Raw genomic sequence first — 20711 nt, 5'->3', positions numbered from 1 at the left:
ATCCATTATGATCTGATAGAGTACAAGGTAGTATCTCTATCTTCTTGTATTTGCTAACAGTAGCTTTGTGGCATAAGACATGGTTTATTTTAGAGAAGGATCCATTTGCTGCTAAGAAGAAAGTGTATTCGTTCTTTGTTGGATGGTATATTCTATATAAGTCGGTTAAGTCTAAATGGTTGATTTTGTTATTGAGATCTATGGTTTCTTTATTCAATATTTGTTTGGACAATCTATCCAGCGGTGAGAGAGGTGTGTTAAAATCACCTAGTATTATTGTGTTGTGGTCTATTTGATTTCTGTAATTGAGAAGGATTTGTTTGATGTACATGGATGAGCCAATTTTCGGGGCATAGATATTTCTGATTGTTTTGTCTTGCTGATTTATGCTTCCCTTAAGCCTTATGTAATGTCCTTCTTTATCCCTTCTGACTAGTTTTGGCTTGAAGTCCACATTATCTGAAATGAGGATGGATACTCTAGCTTTTTTGCTGTGTCCATGTGCGTGGTATGTTTTTTCCCATCCTTTCACCTTTAGTCTATGGGTATCTCTTTCTATGAGATGAGTCTCTTGCAGGCAGCATATTGTTGGATTTTTCTTTTTAATCCAATCTGCCAGTCTATGTCTTTTGATTGATGAGTTCAGGCCATTAACATTCAGGGTTATTATTGTGATATGAATTGTATTCCCAGTAATTTCACTCCCTTTTGTTTTTTGACATGATTTGGTTTCTCCTTTATTTGGCTATTCCTTTAGGCTAGTTCCTCCTGTTGCTGATTTGCATCATTGTTTTTCATCTCTTCCTCATGGAATATTTTGCTGAGAATGTTCTGTAATGCCGGCTTTCTTTTTGTAAATTCCTTTAGGTTTTGTTTATCATGGAAGGATCTTATCTCATTGTCAAATCTGAAAGTAAGTTTTGCAGGGTATAAGATTCTTGGTTGGCATCCGTTTTCTTTCAGGGCTTGGTAAATGTTGTTCCAGGCCCTTCTAGCTTTTAGGGTCTGGATTGAAACATCTGCTGATATTCTTATTGGTTTCCCCTGAATGTAATCTGATTCTTTTCTCTCGCAGCCTTTAAAATTCTGTCTTTATTTTGTATGTTAGTTATTTTCATAATAATGTGCCTTGGTGTGAGTCTGTTGTAATTTTGCATATTTGGAGTCCTATAAGCCTCTTGTACTTGGTTTTACATTTCATTCTTCAGATTTGGGAAATTTTCTGATATTATTTCATTGAATAGATTGTTCCTTCCTTTGGTTTGTTTCTCTAAGCCTTCCTCAATCCCAATAATTCTTAAATTTGGCCTCTTCATGATATCCCATAATTCTTGTAGATTTTGTTCATGATTTCTTACCGTCTTCTCTGTTTGGTCAGCTTTGTTTTCAAGATTAAACATTTTGTCTTCAATATCTGAGATTCTGTCTTCCAGGTGTTCTATCCTATTGGTTATGCTTTCTATGGAGTTTTTAACTTGGTTTATTGTTTCCTTCATTTCAAGGATTTCTGTTTGGTTTTTTTTTTCAGTATCTCTAACTCTTTATTGAAATGATCTCTTGCTTCCTGTATTTGCTCTTTTAACTGTTGATTGGTGTGATCATTTAATGCCTGCATTTGCTCTTTCATCTCCTCGTTTGCTTCCCTGATTGTTTTAATTATGTACATTCTGAACTCCCTTTCTGACATTTCTTCTGCTGTGCTGTCATTGGGTTTCATTGATATAGTATCTAGGTTTGTTTGGGACATTTTCTTCCCTTGTTTTCTCATATTGGTCAGATGTCAGTGGGACTCTGATATTGCATATTTCCTCTATTGGCTTATAGTGTCCCTGTAGATTTCCAGTGTATCACCTCCCAGCCTTCAGTAGCCTGAAGTCTTGCAGTAATTTGATAATGCAGTGCTTCCGAAGAACGCTGCCCCTAGCCCGTTACTGGTTCCAAGGAGAGAGACCTGGAGAGGTCTCTGGCTGCCCTACCCCTGCTCCCAGAACGTGCTTGCGGGTTGGAAGTCTCCACTGGCTTGGGGACTCGTGGGTGGCTCTGTGTAGAAAGGCTCTCACTGGGCGGTCTGCTCCGAGAAGCTAGCCTAGAAAGATGCTTCCTGCTGGAGGGCAGAGCCGGGCTGCTTGGGGAAGTCCCTGGCTTCCCTGTCCTGGACTCTGAAGCAACCTGCGGATGGGCCGGAGCTGGCCGTGCGCTGGTTCTGTGCAGAAAGGCTCTCACTGGGGGGCCTGCTCCGCGAAGCTGGAGAATCTGGCCCTGTTGGAGGAGCCCACCACCAGAGTGCTCAGGGCTGCCTGGGGGAGACTCTATCTGCCCTGTCCTACTCTAATAGCCTGCCCAAATCCGGGCCTGCTGCCCATCTGAGCTTCACCGGGTGGGGGACACTCACCCCTGGTTCTATTTTAGTCCGAGACTCTCAATGCCTCCCCTTCTTGAATCCTGGGTTCTGGAGCAACTGGAGATGCAGTCACCCTCTAGTCTGCCATCTTGGATCGCCCCGTCCCTATAAGCCTCTTGTACTTGATTTTCCATTTCATTCTTCAGATTTGGGAAATTTTCTGATATTATTTCATTGAATAGATTGTTCATTCCTTTGGTTTGTTTCTCTAAACCTTCCTCAATCCCAATAATTCTTAAATTTGGCCTCTTCATGATATCCCATAATTCTTGTAGATTCTGTTCATGATTTCTTACCATCTTCTCTGTTTGGTCAACTTTGTTTTCAAGATTAAATATTTTAGCTTCAATGTCTGAGGTTCTGTCTTCCAGGTGTTCTATCCTATTGGTTATGCTTTCTATGGAGTTTTTAATTTGGTTTATTGTTTCCTTCATTTCAAGGATTTCTGTTTGGTTTTTTTTTTTTTTTTTTTTCAGTATCTCTAATTCTTTATTGAAATGATCTCTTGCTTCCCATATTTGCTCTTTTAATTGTTGATCGGTGCGATCATTTAATCCCTGCATTTGCTCTTTTATCTCCTCGTTTGCTTCCCTGATTGTTTTAATTATGTACATTCTGAACTCCCTTTCTGACATATCTTCTGCTGTGCTGTCATTGAGTTTTATTGATATAGTATCTAGGTTTGTTTGGGACATTTTCTTCCTTTGTTTTCTCATATTGGTCAGATGTCAGTGGGACTCTGTGATATTGCAGATTTCCTCTATTTGCTTGTAGTGTCCCTGTAGATTTCCAGTGTATCACCTCCCAGCCTTCAGTAGCCTGAAGTCTTGGAGTAACTTGATAATGCAGTACTTCCGAAGAAAGCTGTCCCTAGCCCACTACTGGTTCCAGGGCTTGGAGCTGGCTCTGTGTGGAAAGTCTCTCACTGGGGGGCCTGCTCCGAGAAGCTGGCCGTGTGGGAGGAGCCCACTGCTGGAGTGCGAAGGGCTGCCTGGGGATGACTCTAGCTGCCCTGTCCTACTCTGATAAGCCGCCCCTATCCGGGCCTGCCACCCAGGCCAAGCTTCACCAGATGGGGGAGACTCACCCGTGGCTCTATTTCAGTCCGAGATTCTCAATGCCTCCCCTTCTTGAATCCTGGGCTCTGAAGCGACTAGAGATGCAGTCACCCTCCAGTCTGCCATCTTGGATCGCCCCGTGGAAAAAGCCTGCAGCCAGATGGGGCAGGGCCTCCTGGAGAGTTCTCTGGCTGCCCTGCCCTGGTCCCAGAGGCTGCTTGCAGGTTGGAGGTCTCCGCTGGTTTGGGGACTTGTGGCTGGCTCTGTGTAGAAAGGCTCTCACTGGAAGTGTGCGTTTTAAAATTACTCCTGATAGGCCTGGGGATATAGCTCAGTTGGTGGAGTGCTTGCCTCACAAACAAAAGGCCCTGGGTTCAAACTCTGGTACTACAAAAAAAAAAAAAAAAATTATATATATATATATATATATATATATATCTGATATCAATTTTCACAACTAAATTCATTATGAAAAATATAGTTCACTCGAGAGAAATATATTTCATTGCACATTGTCCTGAAATATATGAGTCAGTCTAATTAACATGTGCATTATATTATATACTATTTTTGTAAGTACGCAACTTTCATGAAATAACATATTGTGATTACTATAGTCACTATGGTATACAATAGAGCTCTTGTATTTATTTCTTCTCTCCAACTGAAATCTTGTGCCTTTTGACCAAAAATTTTCCAGTACCCATCTCCTTCAGCCCCTGCTGTCCACCATTCTACTCTCTACTTCTATAAACTTGATTTTTTTTAGATTACACCTATACCTAAGTTCATATGGTATTTGTTTTTCTGTGCCTGGCTTATTTCATATAACAGAATACTCTCCCAGATCATCCATGTTGTCATAACTGTCCTTGTTGTGATTGAGTAATGTTCTGCTATGTGTATATGCCACATTTTCTTTACCCATTCAACCTTTGAGAGACACTTTAGGCTGATTCCTAAACAACAGATGCAGAGTTTGATAACATTCAATATTTTTTCTTGAATAAAAGTCAAATTTTGAACTTGATAAAAAAATTCTTAATAAGTAAGAAATAGCAACCAACTTGTGAAATACTCTGACTTCTAAGATTAAGTTTTTATTCATTTTTTTAATCCTAAATCATAATATGTGAATTAAAATTGAATTTTCATGGATGAGCTAAATTTATTAATTCTTATTTTTATATTACAGTCTCATCTACAATAATTTAAACTAGGTCATTCTTACTCATAATGGATTAAAAACAAAATTTGCAATTATCCTATGACAGATAATATTACCTCCTTTTATAGGTAAGAAAGCAGGTCGGGTGCAACTAAATAAATTGCACATGATAATACAGTAGATAAGAAGAGGTAGAAACAGGATTTAAAATTGGGTCAGTCTAATCCAAAACATGAGCTCTTATAGACACAACTCTTACAAACAGCTAGTTGCTAATGGGTGAGAGAAGGAGATGTCAGTAGATATAATCTAGGTGGCCAAAGGATGCTCAAAGCAGCCAATATTGGGATCTTTGTATTTGCTTAAGCATCAGGTAAGCTGTCAGCATTTATCCTCTCATTCTTTGGAGGAGAGAATTCTATAGTGAGTGGTACCATCTGTGTCTCAGTTGTCTACTATGAAAAGAGTATAATCAGAGTATGAGATGATAGGTGTATAACACATAGAACAATGCTTAGTCCATAGCGTACACTGAACAAATGTTAGCTCGTTCACAGATATTTAGTATACCTAGTCCTCAAAGAGTTATCAGAACCCTGGAATGTATAAAGCACCAGGGTTACAACAACGAGGCATGTTAAGAACACTAATGAAAATGGTTTGGTTCTTTGTGGCTATCGGGGCAATCAGTGTTACACACGTGAGTTCATATGCGTGCTAGCCCATGGGCTTCAGAAGGGGAGCATGTGCCAGGAGGATTTCTCTGTTGCTAGCAGGGCTCCAACCCTTTGGATGGACATTTCAATAACTAATCCCTGTTATCTGGCGTCAATGATCACTGGGAGAGTTGGCAGGAGCAAGGTGAGTTGATCTCAGTATTTCAGACACAGAACACAAACAAAGTTGGAATCCCTAAGGAGAGGTGGAATCTGAGAATTAGGCAGAGTCCTGATGAGCAGAACCAAGTACAAAGTCAGGGTCACCCAGCAGCAGGTTGCCGGAATGGGAAGTTTTAGCAAGCATAATCAGAGCATTGAGGAGGAGGGTTGTAACACCCCAGAATCCAGCAGGACACAAGACCTTCCCCCATGGCAGAGCCTGCAATTTTCTGAGACTTGGACCCTGTGGCTTAGCTTAATTAATCTCCAAAACTGGGTCATCACCCTGGGTTGCATAGGAGGAAGGAGCCTGGCAGCAAAGGCCCAGTAAACACTGGCATCAATGAGAAAAAGCACTGGAAAGAATCTGGTTTCTTGTAAGTTCTGAGAACAATCAGATTCCCCTCTGGGCATTGCTTTAAAACCACTTACCATCATCAGGTAATGTTATAAAGCAGGGCAATTAAAATGCTTGTTAAAGGTGCTTCAGCCATTTCCCAGACCACCAGGGAGAGGAAGTCGAGGAAGAGGACTGTCTCGAACTCACTGGAAGGGCCACAATACCTGCCTTGCTGCTTGGTGATGAGCCTGTCTAGTCAATGAACCCAGGCAGGTCATGACTCTTAAGGAATGTATGCCTCACAGGAGTTTCAGAAACCCCTCCTAGCTTTGTCCATGGCCAGGGAAGACATAAACAAGACTGCCCTTGGCCTACAGTAGCTATGAAAAGTTATGCAACATTCACCTGCCTTCCCCACAGGAAGGTCCTGCAAGTAAAGAAGGAAAAGTCCTTTATGGCAGCTTGGCTGTGGGACTTGTCACTAGCAAAGGGCAAGAGAACACACCCAAGTTATTTCCTTGTAGCACCCAGAATATAGATTGATAGAGCTTCCTGGGACTTTGTTCTGCCAAGAAGTTGAAAACATTTTAGAAACCTCTGACCTTTCACTTAAAAATAATTATTAACTCTTTCAGGTCATTAAAATACCACTTTGAAAAGCAGGTGATGCAGAAAATAGATCCTCGCTATTTGGAAGGGTTTAACCTCCCCCAAAACACAAACAAAACAGGAACAAACAGAGGATAAGACTCCATGGGTCATTAATCCTCATATTGCTCCCTGACCTGACTTGATGGCACATATCCACAGCCCATGTTTCTTACAAAGAAATGAAGCATAAAGAGATTAAGTGGCATGATAAATATCACACGAGGTCAGCAGAGTAGCTGGGAATGCTCATGATACAGTCTCCATTAGAATTCAGTGCCCTCTTAACCTTGCACAGAACCAATCCTCCTTCCTCCACAGTCTATCCTCTTGGCTCACCAAAGTAGTTTTCTTCCTTTTTATATCCCTGAGTCAATTGTTCATCTCCTTGTGCACAATGTAGGTCATCCCAGAAGATGGGTTGATTTGAAGATAATGACCTCATCCTTTGCCTTGTTTATACTGAAGGATCCCATAATTAGGTGTGAAGAACATGAGAAATTATTCCCTTTTAAATCATTTTATCTTGTAATATATTAAGTAGAAGAACAATAAAGATTGGTGGGAGTGGAATCAACCAAGTTGTGAATGGTGGAAGTAAGAGGAGAATTTGCAGGTAGTAGGCCCTCAGTTTCCTAAGGGCAAAGGAAATAAGTGGTGAGAAGAGTTATTGGAGAAGACAGTCCATCCACTCTGCTGCCAATGGCCTCCCGGAAAGACAGGTGCAGGAAAACATGTATAAAAGGGTCATTTTTAGATTCAAAGTACTGCGCTTTGGGGCAATTCTTTCTTATTGTTAAATATTACAAGATCAGAAAAAAAAAAAAAGTGTAGAAAGTAATTTTAGGCACGAATAATTATAGAAAAAGTTAATAATCCTTGTGCACTCTCTGAAATTTCATTTCTCTTGATCTCTTCCTCTTTTGATGTATTTGATACCTCTCTTTTTATTTATTGATTTTTTATGCCTTTTTCTATATGTTAATATATCCGTAAACAATATGTACATATTTTTAGACATTTTCAACGGCATAAAAATGAAGACTACTTTTTTGATTAACACTATAATTTTACATGGCTTAAACATGTTTTATGTGATTAGAAAAATATATGTACTTTATGATTTGAACATTTCATAATTTTGATATTATTTTATATATGTATATAATATATTAGGTATTTTAGAGTATCTATAGCTTTAATTCACTTTAACTGTCATGTAATACTCTGGTTGTGACTAACATTTACCTGTTTTTTACGAGGACATTATAGTTGCATATGAAAATTTCTCTAGCTAGAGGTCTAGAAAGTGATTTGCTATGCCATATGATTTCAGCATTTCAACTTTGCTAGATTTTTGCCAATTTTTTTCCAAAGTGGTTGTCATTTTATACTTCAACCCAGATTCACTGCATTTCTGAAAACATTTGTTAATGCCAGACTTCTAAATTTAGTCAAATCAATGAGTTCAAAACAAATTATATATAATTTGCTTATTCCTGATTATTGGTATGAATATATTTTCTATGTTTATTGACCATCCAGATTTCTTTTTCTATGCATTGCTAGTTCATGTCTTTTACCCATTTTTCTCTCAAATTATTTGTTATATTATTATTGATTTGGAGGATTTACTTATATATTCAAGTTCTAAACATTTGTCAGTTGTATATATCACGCAAATGTGGCCTGTACTTCAATAACTGATTTTATCTCTAGACTATGTCTTCCTAAAAATTTTGACAAGCAAGTTAAAACGTGATAGATATTTGATTTGTAAAATTGATGTTTGATTTGATTTGTAAAATTGATATTTACATGAGTCTGTGGGTTCAAGAAAGGCCTTAACAAATGCCACTTTATGTCTTTGTCCTTGCCCCCTACCAAGTTCAGAGAATTAAGTATCAGACACATCACTTATTAGAATAATATAGATGCTAAGGATTGACTTTGAGGATGATTAATCTCAGGTTATTGGGCCTAATATTGCTTGTGTTCTCCTGAGATAGAAACTACTAGAAACCAAGTGCATCTCAAGCCATGACTTCTCATGGGAGCACACAGGATTCGCTATAGGCAGGGGCCAGGGGCATGCAGGAACAATCTATCCCAAATTACCTCTCAGATATTTTACTACCAGGAAAGTCTCTGTTTATGTATAAGTCCCCAGACTCACGTAACTAAGAAAACAAGAATAAAATAGCATCATGGTATTCTCAGATTGCATGAATATATTGCCTTGGGAATCCTGATATGAAATCTTAAAATAACTGCCGTTATCCTTCTGTTTCAGAGGTGTGGAGAAATCTTGTTTGAGAACCCTGACCAGAATGCCAAATGTGTTTGCATGCTAGGTAAGAAGGCTTCTCATTTTACATACGTAAAGCATGCTGATATCCTTTAGAGTCACTGCTGTTCTGCTGCCTTAGTGACTATCTCTTGCTGCATTTTAGAAAGAATTACAGGCTCACTTGGGAATTTACAAGCACCTATAACACATGTGGAATATCTGATGATGAAAACAGTTTGGATTTTAAAAACTTTCACAAAGTCTGGATCCATGCTTCTGAGTCTTTTGAGATTTGTCTTGAATCATCAGCACAACATACCATTGAATGTATTGTATTTAGAAACCGTAATGGAAAGGCAAGGACAAGTCACATTGTAGTTCCTAGCTACAGATGATAGGATAAATAAGAAACTTTTAAATATTTAAAACAAATCATAAAACACCCTTACTTATAAGATCTGGGAGACATATACACTTGAACTAATCTGAAATCAATGCAGCAATTACCCACAATGCCTTTGTAACAAAATAGCAGTGATATCCTGAGTAATCATTTGTTCTTTTTTAAATTTGTTCTAATTAGTTATAAATCATTTGTTCTTATGGGACAATGTCATCAATGCCTTTTATTAACTCATTTAATATACACTATTCTGTTAGGAAATGGACTTGGTATTATTTTCCTCATTTTATGGATTAGAAAATAAGTATAGAGAATCTAAGTGAAGCACTTAAATAATGACAACAAAGTTTCTAAACTATAAAATCAATAAAGTTTTATGTGTAGTGTTTATATCTCATTTATGCCACTAAAATACTTCCAATGAACTTTATGTTAATTATTGTAATAGAACAAAACAGTAGCAAGAATAACAAAAAAAATCCTTAAAATTCTATTTTCACACTTGTCCATTCTTACCTTAAACATATTTGTAAACAAAGAACAAAATGATTCATTGTAACTTCATTCATTTCCTCTAATCACTTCATATCTTGGCAGTCTAGATTATCCAGAAGAAAAAGTAGTCAATAAGATAGTTTCAGGGGAAGATCATGATTATTTATCATTCAAAATAACCACATATCAAATAATCAAATGTTACTCTCATGACTTTAAAAACAAACAGCAGACAGTCCATTTTTTAATTTGGATCTTTCTTATTTTCTTGTACTTTTGTTTCAAATGTCTCTGTTATGACTTTCATACATTTTAATAAAGATGGTGGCTACATAGTAATGCGTCTATTGGAAAGTGGACATTTTTGGAAACATATGAACAATGAATATAGCACAGCATCAACACACCCATTTAAATATCTAATATTCTTTTCCCTCAACTATAAAATGTCTCAAAAATGCTATTATTTCAGGATCCTAGAGGGAGGGAGGTAGATAGATAGATAGATAGATAGATAGATAGATAGATAGATAGATAGATAGATAGACAGACAGATGATTTATCCACCTACATGTTCCAACCTTGGATTTGGGAATTGTCTTACTACCACATCAGATCTATTCATCAATTTTCACAAAAACAAAGTTAGGTTGGTGCTATTGATAGCCTCTTTTCACAAATAAGAAAACTGCAGCAAATGGTCTGAGATTATAGGTACCTTAGTCACACTAGAATATTATTTGATTGTAGCTTTCACCTGATCTATTCTTTTAAATTAATTTTTAATTCACAATGATTTTAAGGACATGAGCACATCATTAATTTTGACTGAATTTTCCTTGATTAGCTAATAGCTAGAAAGGACAGTGGTAGACTTTTCACTGTCTATAGCCTGAATCTCACTGAAAGTGAGACCAGTCATCTTTCTGTCTAATCTAGATTACATGGTATGGCTTATATAGTTTCCATAAGGAATGCCTGACCATCAAATGAATCACTAATCATTCTGCCAGATTACACAAAATTTCAAAGTTTGGAATGTATTATGTAAATCAGTTGTGTTACTACTATTGTCATAATAATTGCAATTAATTGTGCTCTTACTGTAGCAGGTATAATTCATCCTAAGCATCTTACATAATCAGGTCATTGATTCTAGGTGAATTAAAATATAGACATTCTTGGCAAGACATCTTAAACTGGTATGGGTTTTTAACCTTGTAGATTTCATTAGTTTGTTAGATTCCTATTTTACTAGTGATCTCAAACTAAATAATATAAAGGGAACATAAGAATGAAAATTTTAAGTAATTGGAGGACACGTAAGGAAGATTGAACTTGCATTTGCCTTTAAATACCATCTTTTTGGTATCTCTGACATGATATTGAGTGTTTGAAGACCGTACTGTGCCTACTGACCTTGATTTTCTCACACAATGAAAACTGTGACCTCAGGAGCTTACATCTAAGAGGACTTAGACACTTTGCACTTTTCTTTTTACGAGTATTGCTGCAAATTTAATTCAAACATTTATAAAGTCCTTTGAAATCTTAAATTAAAGAATACCAAAACAAAATTGTTATGGGTATCAATGCACGTGGATGAGCCTGCCAGCGGCATGCATCCTCCCCAGGGTTGCCCAGGAGCAATCATATGGTACAAGGTGTTGAGAAAAGAAGTAGAGTTGAATGGTTTATTCACTTAAGAAACATGAGAAATTTGAGTTACAGATATAAAAGTCACTGAAACCAAGACCACAGCTTATATTTCTTCAATTCTTTATGTTTATGATGTATTATATATAACATTATGTAATATGTGTCATGTTATATATCATATGATATATATCATATATTAACACACAAAAAAATCTCTTCTCCACATCTGTGATATTAATTCATGTGCTGCTTCCTTTAAGGAGAAACTGTGCTGTTGCTTATGACTTCCTGTAGCATTTCTTGAGAAAACTCTTTATCTTCAACAGTAAAACATAAGGAATATAATATTTTAAGGGACTACTAAGTGTTACAAGTATTGAAAACTGAATGTGCTTTGTATTTGCAGGTAATTTTATAGCTTTTTAATGAATAAATCAAATTTTTCAAGTAAAAAAAATCAAAATATATAAAGCCTGAATTTCCAAAACTTCACCTCTGATTTTCATTTTTTTTTTTTTTTTAATTTTTTGTTCTGGGAATTGACCCAGGGCCACTTTACCACTGAACTGGGAATTGTCCTCAAAGCTTTTTACTTTTTATTCTGAGACAGGGTCTCACTAAGTTGCTGAGGATAGCCTTGAACTTGTGATCCTTCTGCCTCAGCCTCTCAAGTCGCTCTCCTTTTATCTTTATGTCACCCCATATCAAATCCCTAATGGGGACCCACCTAAGACAGCCACGTCTATAAATTGTCATACTCTTGACTCACCTCCTCTGGATTCTCCATTTCTGGCCCCCATCCTCAATCCTGGTTTGAGGTGCTTATGGGCTCTGGTTTCAGCACAGTTAAGATGGAATATAGATAAGGCTCACTAGCAAGGGACACATTTGCAATTCTCTTCTCTCCCACTGCTGGAGTCCTCAGATCATTCTGAAAAATAGTTTTTATGCTTTGAGTTGTCTACCTCACAACTTGCATGAATAAGCCATCCTCACTGAAAAGTATGCTTCTGGCTCATTACCTTAAATGATGCATAAGTGTAAAATTCATCTTGACTTACTCCAAAGCATTGAATTGAATGCAATTTTAAATGGGAGCAAATTACTGTCATGGATGGTTCTTGCAGGGCATAATTTCTGGCTTCAGGAGACTAGTTTGTGTTGGATACAAAGGTGAATAAGGTGTACTAAAGAGCTGTCTGCACTGAGCATTAGCTGTTTTCATTCCTTAAAATTAGGCAGAGAGGGCAAATGTAGATGGTTAACTTAAGCACCAAATTTTAATGAATTGTTGCTTTCTTCTTTTCCTCAGGCTTAGGTCAATAAGTTCAGAATTCCCATCTCCTCATCCCATGCCCCCTTTTAAAATTAGCCACAATATTTCTCTCAGGTTCTAACTGGTCTCAGATGTTTATATAATTATATCAAAGGGTATGCAACTGTTGAACCAAGACTTGGACCTTTATTAGGTGCAATATGCTAAAGAAAAAGGAAGTGGACAAAAAAAATGATCTCTTGTTGTATAATTAATGCATGAAATGTGTTGAGTTACTAAAAGAAATTTCACTTCTCAAGAGTATAAAGAAATCTGTTGGGTAAAAAGAGCCAAGAGTATTTAAAGAAATGACGTAAGATGATTAATGTTGATTCACTTCTTGGTCCATGGGTTCACCTTGCTCTGTGAAGCAATAATCTTGGAAAAAGAAACTTTTGGAGAAAAGAATTCCAGATCAGATCTGGTGCTTCTTTGTACTCCCACTTTCCCTTTAGCCTTAGAATGGGGTGCTTTCAAACAGAAAGCCTTAATTTGTAATGGGTGACTCCGTTTTTCCATCCTCCTTATCAAGGCTTGGTATTTTCTAATTTGGAGTATCCATAGCTCTGTCGTTGCTTCATGCTGGTGAGTGGCACAGCCATATGAATGTACAGCAGGAACTTAACTACCTCCATGGTTCAGAAGGGGGCGTCCATAAGTCTGCTTTCTGGTTGAAGTTTATTATAAATCATTGAAATGGATTGGTTATTTTCAGCAACATACAATACCATAAAATCAACAATTTATTAACACTCAGCATAAGGATTGCGAGTTTTGCCTTCTAATTCCTGCTCTGAAATATTATACTCATAGAATGTACCTCCTCTTTCTAGGCTCCCATTTATAGTTCTCCAAAAAAATGGAAATAAAAACATCAGTCCCTTCTAGCCCTGGGATTTTTCCCCATGGTAGAATGAGCTGTTTTATGAGGAGATACCTGCCCTAAATATCATTTATTCATCAGTAGATTGATGAATAAATAATAATTGAAAACTTAAAAACTGATAGTAAACTAGTAAAAAAATAAATTATTGTTTGATGGCATTGATAGGATTAGAAAAGCAACTGAAAAGCTGAAACATTCTACAAATGTGAAGGCAATTTTTTTAAAATGTTATATATGTTCTTCAAAATTGTGTGGTTCCTCAAGAGCAGAACTATGCATACATTCCATAATAATTAACCAAATGTGCACCAAGCATCTTCTATCTGCAAGGTCGTGTGCTAGGCACCAGGAATCCAAAGACCAATGGGGGACAGATTCTACCCTTAGAGGGTTTCCAGTCCACACAGACAGATTATAGAGTCTTAGACTCTGATACATGCAGCATGAACTCAAGAGTGACAAGTGTTGCGACAGAAATAAAAATAAAGTGTGTTGAAACTTCAAAGGGTGGAGAAAATGCAAGCCACTGGGATGTGAAGATGCATGGGTTTCAATGTGAAAGCTGATCAAGTGGTCACATTCTAGGCTACATGAGACCCCTCTCAAAAACCCAGATACCAGGAGGCTCAGGAGGGTGAGGGGAAAATAAAGGCCACAGAGAGAATGAAAAGGTGCATTGGAAAAGAATTTTTAATTTTCATTGATGCACAATAATTATACAGAATAGTGGGTTTCATTATGGCATATTTATACATGCACATAATATAACTTGATCGATTATATTGCCCAGCACCTTCCTATGCCTTCCCTCTTTTCTCCCCCTGGGCACCCTCCTCTACTCTACTGGTCTTCCTTCTATTGTTTTCCCTTTTGTTCTCTCTAGCTTCCACATATGAGAGAAAACATACAACCCTTGATTTCCAGAATCTGGCTTGCTTTGCTTAACATGATGTTCTCAAGTTCCATCCATTTTCCTATAGATGAAACTCCATTGTGTATATATACCACCATTTCTTTATCCATTCATCTGTTGACAGACACCTAGGCTGTTTCCATAACTTGGCTATTGTAAATTGTGCTACTATAAACATGGGTATGCATGTATCACTATAGTATGATGGATTTAATTATTTTGGATAAATAACAAGGAGTGGTATACCTGGATCTATTGTGGTTCCATTCCTAGTCTTTTGAGGAACCTGCATACTGATTTCCATAGTGGCTGTACTAATTTACATTCCCACAGATAGTGCATAAAAGTGCATAAAACTTCCATTTTCCCCACATCCTTGCCAGCATTTATTGATTGTTTTCTTGGTGACTGGCATTCTAACTGGAGTGAGATGAAATCCCAGGGTAGTTTTGATTGGCATTTCCTTGATGGCCAAAGATGTGGAACATTTTTTCATATAATTGACCATTTGTGCTTCTTTTGAGAAGTGTTTAGTTTAGTTGGCCATTTATTGATTGTGTTACCTGGGGGATTTTTTTTTTTTTTTTTTGGTTCTTTATATATTCTGATATTAATCCTTTGTCAGAGAGTAGCCTGAAAATATTTTGTCCCATTCTGCAGGTTTTCTTTTCATATTCTTAATTATTTCCTTTGATGTGCAGGTTTTAATTTGATGTCATTCCATTTATCAATTCTTGGTATTATTTCCTGAGCTTTAGGGGTCCTATTGAGAAAGTCATTGCCAGTGCCTGTATGTTGGAATGTTGACCCTTTGTTTTCTTTCAGGAGTTGCAAAGTTCATGATCTTATTTCTAGGTCTTTGATTCATTTGGAGTTAGCTTTTGTGCAGGGTGGGAGATAGAGATTCTGTTTCAATTTTCTACATATGGATAACCAGTTTTCCCAGCACCATTTGCCAAAAAGCCTGTCTTTTCTTCTCTTATTTCAACATATATTTTTGGTGCATTTGTCAAGAATCAGATGCCTGTAGATGTGTGGGTTTGACTTTGTGTCTTTTATTCTGTTCCATTGGTCTATGTGTCTGTTTTTATCCAGTGTCAACCATGCTGTTTATGTTACTATAACTCTGTAGCATAATTTGAAATCAGGAGTATAGATAGCTTGACTGTCATCATTGGATCTAAAAAGGATAGACACTCAGGACAAAAGACAGTTCTGTTCTCTTTTATTTACTTAGAGAGCACTCTTTAATATAGAGTATTGCAGAATATTCTATAAATTCATTTCTTCTGAAATGTACAGTCACTCACCAGATATATGTGAAATTAAATAATTTTAACCCAATGACCTGAGTTCTAGTTTTGACTTATTTAAAAGGATGTTAAAAATCTATCTTTTCCTATTGATATTGAATATCATCATGTCTTATTTAAGAGGTAAGAGAGAAATAAGAAATAATATTAGAAAGAATTTTTCTACAGCGAAATTAGAAATAGTCTTCATAGGTTATTTAAAAAAGATCATCACAACTATTATTTTATGTCCATTTGACTTTAAAAGTAAGTTCTGAATTTAAACCAACCATTTTCAGACTGCTTGATTTTGATTTATGAATGTTAGAACACCTCAGGAATTTGGATTAATTTTAAGTCACACAAAGCATTTCATTCATATCACTTGGATACATCAATTCACTCTTCTATATATGTTCTCAAATAACAAAACCTCTGAACAATATTCTCTAACCCTGCAAAAAAATCATTGAAATGAACCTGGATATTTCCAAGGGAGAGCAGTGGGAACGTAATCCTCATCACTCCCCAGGGCCCTGCTGTCTCACTTTTCAATGCACATTTCACCAGATGTCGGATTTCTTTCATATTGGTTGACTGGTTGTTAATCACCGTCCCTTGACCTCACCCACAACGCACTTGTGCACTTAGAACCTGAACATTATGAAGGCAGAGACTTTCGTTTTATTCAGTACTGAGTATCCAGCCTCTGAAGCTTCCAGCTGCCTACCCCGTAGGAACTCAGTATTTGCTGATGCATGTGAGAGATCAGGATCCTCATCTGCAGGGTATCACTCACGTGGGTCAAAGGCAGGTTGGTATGGCATTCAGAACCCTCTGCTAGCATGGCCAAAGCCACGGTCTGCTCCTGTGCGAACTAATTGTCAATTTACCAAGCATATCACTCTATGTTCCTGAATAAGAAATATGTAGTTCTCTACAAATAGACAGTTAGAACTTGTCCTAAGAGGGGGAAGATTAGCACGTATTTGTTGAGTACCACTGTGTGCCCAGCTCTCTGCTAGGGGAGAAAGTTGATATACTAATGAGCAAGGCAGAATCTGTATTGCCACAGACTATTTTCTTGTTCAGGTAGAACATTGTGTTGAGAAAAAAGGAGGCCCATTATTTTGTTTTCTCTATGTTTATAGAAGTATACAGAAAATTATTTCACTCCGAGATTTGTGGTGAAAAGACTTTCCACATAAGCCTACGGCCTTTTAAAAATTTATATTTGGAAGTCAATATCACTTTGCATAAGGAAACAAGTTTCCCGGGTTTACAGTCACTGTCTGCGGCATGTCACTGCATTTCCACAGCAACAGGACTCCACACTTTTGAATGCAGCTGGGAGCCAGGGCTCAAAGAAGAGCTAGCTGCAGAATAACAACACAAGCGTAAACAAACTGTTAGAACTGAAGGCGTCAAACCCCAAGCTGATAGAAGTGTTGGTCTAGTATTGTATTCACTTCATTTTCTGTCTGAAGATTGAGAAAAGGTCATTCAATGAGACCTGCCACCTTTCACACAAACTTGTAATTTCAGTAATGTGTTCAATCAACAAACATTTAGAGGAACATACTGTGCATCAGTCCAGGGATGCAAAGACACTGAAGTTCTCACCACTGTCCCCAAGAAGCTCCCGGTGTGGTGGAACATGGGCAACACAGTAGCATCATAGCATAACGATCCACAAGGATGGGCCTACGTCTTAAGGAAAGTTGATATGTCAATTTTCAGGGAAGGGAAGGGTGGAATAGTGCCTGAAAAGCCTCACACAAGAGGTGATAGGCTAGGATGTCGAGCCCACTGGGAAAGGTGTCGGCATTTCTAGGTAGGAAAAGCAGCAGGTATGGACAATTTAATGTGACCAATAGGGGAAACCATAAAATAGTCACAATGTCTGGAGAATAGAATAAGAGAAAAGAAATAAGCTGAGTGTGGAAAGGAAGGTAGGAGAGATTATGAAAACCCATATAACAGGACAAAAGACTGTTTAAGGATGTTTAAGCAGAGGAGCTACAAGGTGAGACTCAAGCTATGGACAGGGCATCAGCTCAGAGTAGGGAATGTCCAGGAGGGCAGGGCTAGAGAGACCAGGTTAGGTAAAAATAGCAAAATATTAGGTGAGAAATGGCAAGTCCTACCTGCCCAGAGACAGTGTCAGGGAGGACAATGTTAGGGAGGTATGAGATACAGGAAATTTTGTGAGAAACTGATGGCACTTTTGGATAGATTGAATGTAAGAAATGTTATCAAGTAGATAGAGATGTCTCCCCGCTACCCCACCATGGAGAGTACAGCAGAATTGAATTTGCAGTGGGAGTGATAATAAATTAAATTTTAGACACAGTAGATTTGAGGCACTCAGGAAACTCTCAGGCATAGGAGTGAGTTTGGAGCTGATTAGAGTCAGTGGTAGGGGGTGGCATGAGGCAAATGATGGAGTACTTGGAATTGTCACCTTGAAGAGTCTGGCAAGTCCAAGAGAAACCTCAATAGGTTTCTCAATAGTTTTCTCCTTTCTCAATAGGAGACTCAGAATGAATGGACAGAGAGGCAGAGGATATCAAGAGAGAATGGAATCACAGCCATCTTGGCCAAGAAGAGAGAGTTCCAAAAGGAAGGGCATGATAACAATGTGAAATTCTGTGCAATTCAAGTGAGATCCAGGCTAAAAGGTGGACTTAGCAACCTGACGGTGACATCAGCAAGAGCATAGAAACACAGGAGGGCCAAGGGTGGGGAGGAGTCCAACAGCAGAGAACTGGGGGGGCCTCTCTGTCCAGAGGTTTGTCTGAGAAAGGAAGGCAGGCAATAGGGCAGTGCCTGTCAAAACCTGGGGTCAGGAAGGGCTTCAGAAGATGCGAAAGATTAGACACTATTTTGATGCTGAGAAGAGAGCAGTGGAGGGGGAAAGTTTTCTAAAGAGAAAGGAGTAGTTGTGAGCCTGGTACTGAGAGAAGGTGGTGATAATGGAGGAAGAAGAATGGAGGAAGAGGGGCATCCTCCAGGGTGGGCAGGCAGAGGCTGGGGGGAGATACATTTAATCACTTTGCTTTTTAAAAAGCATGATGTTCTGAGAAGAGTAAGAAAGGGTGGAGTTAATTTGAAAGTAAAGTTATATAAAATGAAAAAGAACTGACTAGAGATGTAATATAAATACATGTAATATATATATGTGTGTGTGTATAGATTGTTTCTAATATCAGTCAAGTCCTTAAAACAGCGTATTTATATAATATTACATATTATATAGTATTATAAATATATTTTATTGTGATATGGTATATTTTAATTATATACATATTTTGAAGCAGTTCTAAGGACCTGGCTGAGGTTAGAAACCACGAATCAATGTATCAAGGCACAGTCTTTAAAATTAAAAATGTAGAAAATCCAAACTCTTTGTATTTCCCAACACAATTCAAAGAAATAACTGCTCCCTATTCACAAAGACCCTCCCTTTCTCCTCTCTCCTTAACTACCTCTTTCTGCTCCTCCTCCTCTTTGTTCTTCTCCTCTTTCACTGGCTGCTGAAGGGAACCTGCTTGGGGATGCTTCCTGACCTAACTCACAAACTCCTCTCATCTATAACTGAAAATACTGAATTGCTTCTCCATTTCCCCATCTAGACAGCACATTCTCTTACTTTCTTTTTTAACCCTAGCACCCAGCATTGGCCTACAATGCCAAAGAAGCACAAAAATAATTCCTAATTTATGGGTAAGAAACGCATGATGCTATACATTCACCCCTAACGTCTTTCAACACTGGATGGTCCCTCTAGAAGGCTCTTTTTCTGGCCTGTCATGGTCTCGAGGGAGGCCTCTACATCCACCTCCCAATTTGTGTGAAACCACTTGAACTCTGGGAATGCCATCCTCTGCGGACTCTGGTTCATCTCTGGGCAATGACATCAAAACCACCTCTTCCTTTTTAGCTGCTCACTCCTGGTTCATCTCCCCATCTTATAAGTTTCGTTCAAAGGTTCCTCACGGTCAGGATGAGTCTTCCTAGGAAGCCTTGCAAACATCCATCTGTATTTTTCATACTGTTCCACAATATCATTTTCAGTTTTGACCCAAAAATAATGGTAGGTCTTACCTTCATTGTTGGAAGGGGTGCAGATTATAATTGTATTTCATTTTCAATTTGTATCTTTTAACAAATGAATTATTCATGTAGGCTGGCTACTCAGGGTGACTACCCTATCACTATCCAACCATCTGCCTTACCAGCTATAAAAATATAGCATTAAATATTTATAAACAATCACAAAATATAGAAATTTTCAAAGTGAAACAAAATTGTATATATTATATGTAATATTGTATATATTATATATAATTGTATATATTATATATATATTGTATATATTCGGATACATAACAAATACACAAGAAGAAAATATTAAAGCATTGGAAAAAATAAATTCTTGTTTCCACTACATCAACTGATGTCTTTGTCATATTTAAATGGCAAAACATTAAATGTTTCTAACAAAATTTGTTTCTAACAAAAGATATCCAAACATTTCTTTGTCAGATCCATAATGCCAAAAAAATATTTCATTAACTTACCAGGAAATCTGTTCCAAAAGAAGTATCTCACTGTCAGCATAGAAACTCAGTTTCTTAACCCCGAAACTTTCACATCTAACTGATTAATCCATGTTCACAATTTTTGTGAGCCTAACATGAACACTACCAAAATTATTGATTATTTTTAACTGCAAAAATCTTGAAGGCAAATACAAAAGTATATTATATATAGATAAACAAATTCATATATTTTGACAGTTTCAAGGGAATCAACTATATCTGAGCTTAATACATTTGATTTTCAATCAACATATTTAAAATAGCATGACATAATTTAATGAAAGAGTTCACATTATGAAATCTTGCATTTTATCTTTACCTAAATTCTGGTTTTGGGGACGCTCATTTTATGAGGCAGAAT

At 37.4% G+C, this 20711-nt stretch overlaps 1 protein-coding gene across 1 annotated transcript in view; it reads left to right on the top strand.

Moving 5' to 3' along the window:
• The window catches only part of PDE7B (phosphodiesterase 7B), a 301759-nt gene that overhangs the window by 91795 nt on the left and 189253 nt on the right, over positions 1 to 20711 (top strand). Inside the window, exon 2 of the mRNA XM_079146232.1 lies at positions 8787 to 8847. Coding sequence (XP_079002358.1) covers positions 8787 to 8847 — 61 coding nt within the window. The remainder of the gene's footprint in view (positions 1 to 8786; positions 8848 to 20711) is intronic.

This window comes from Sciurus vulgaris, assembly GCF_902686455.1.
Source record: "Sciurus vulgaris genome assembly, chromosome: 7".
Classification (NCBI taxonomy): Eukaryota; Metazoa; Chordata; class Mammalia; order Rodentia; family Sciuridae; genus Sciurus; species Sciurus vulgaris.
This window is presented reverse-complemented; position numbering and strand designations above follow the sequence as displayed.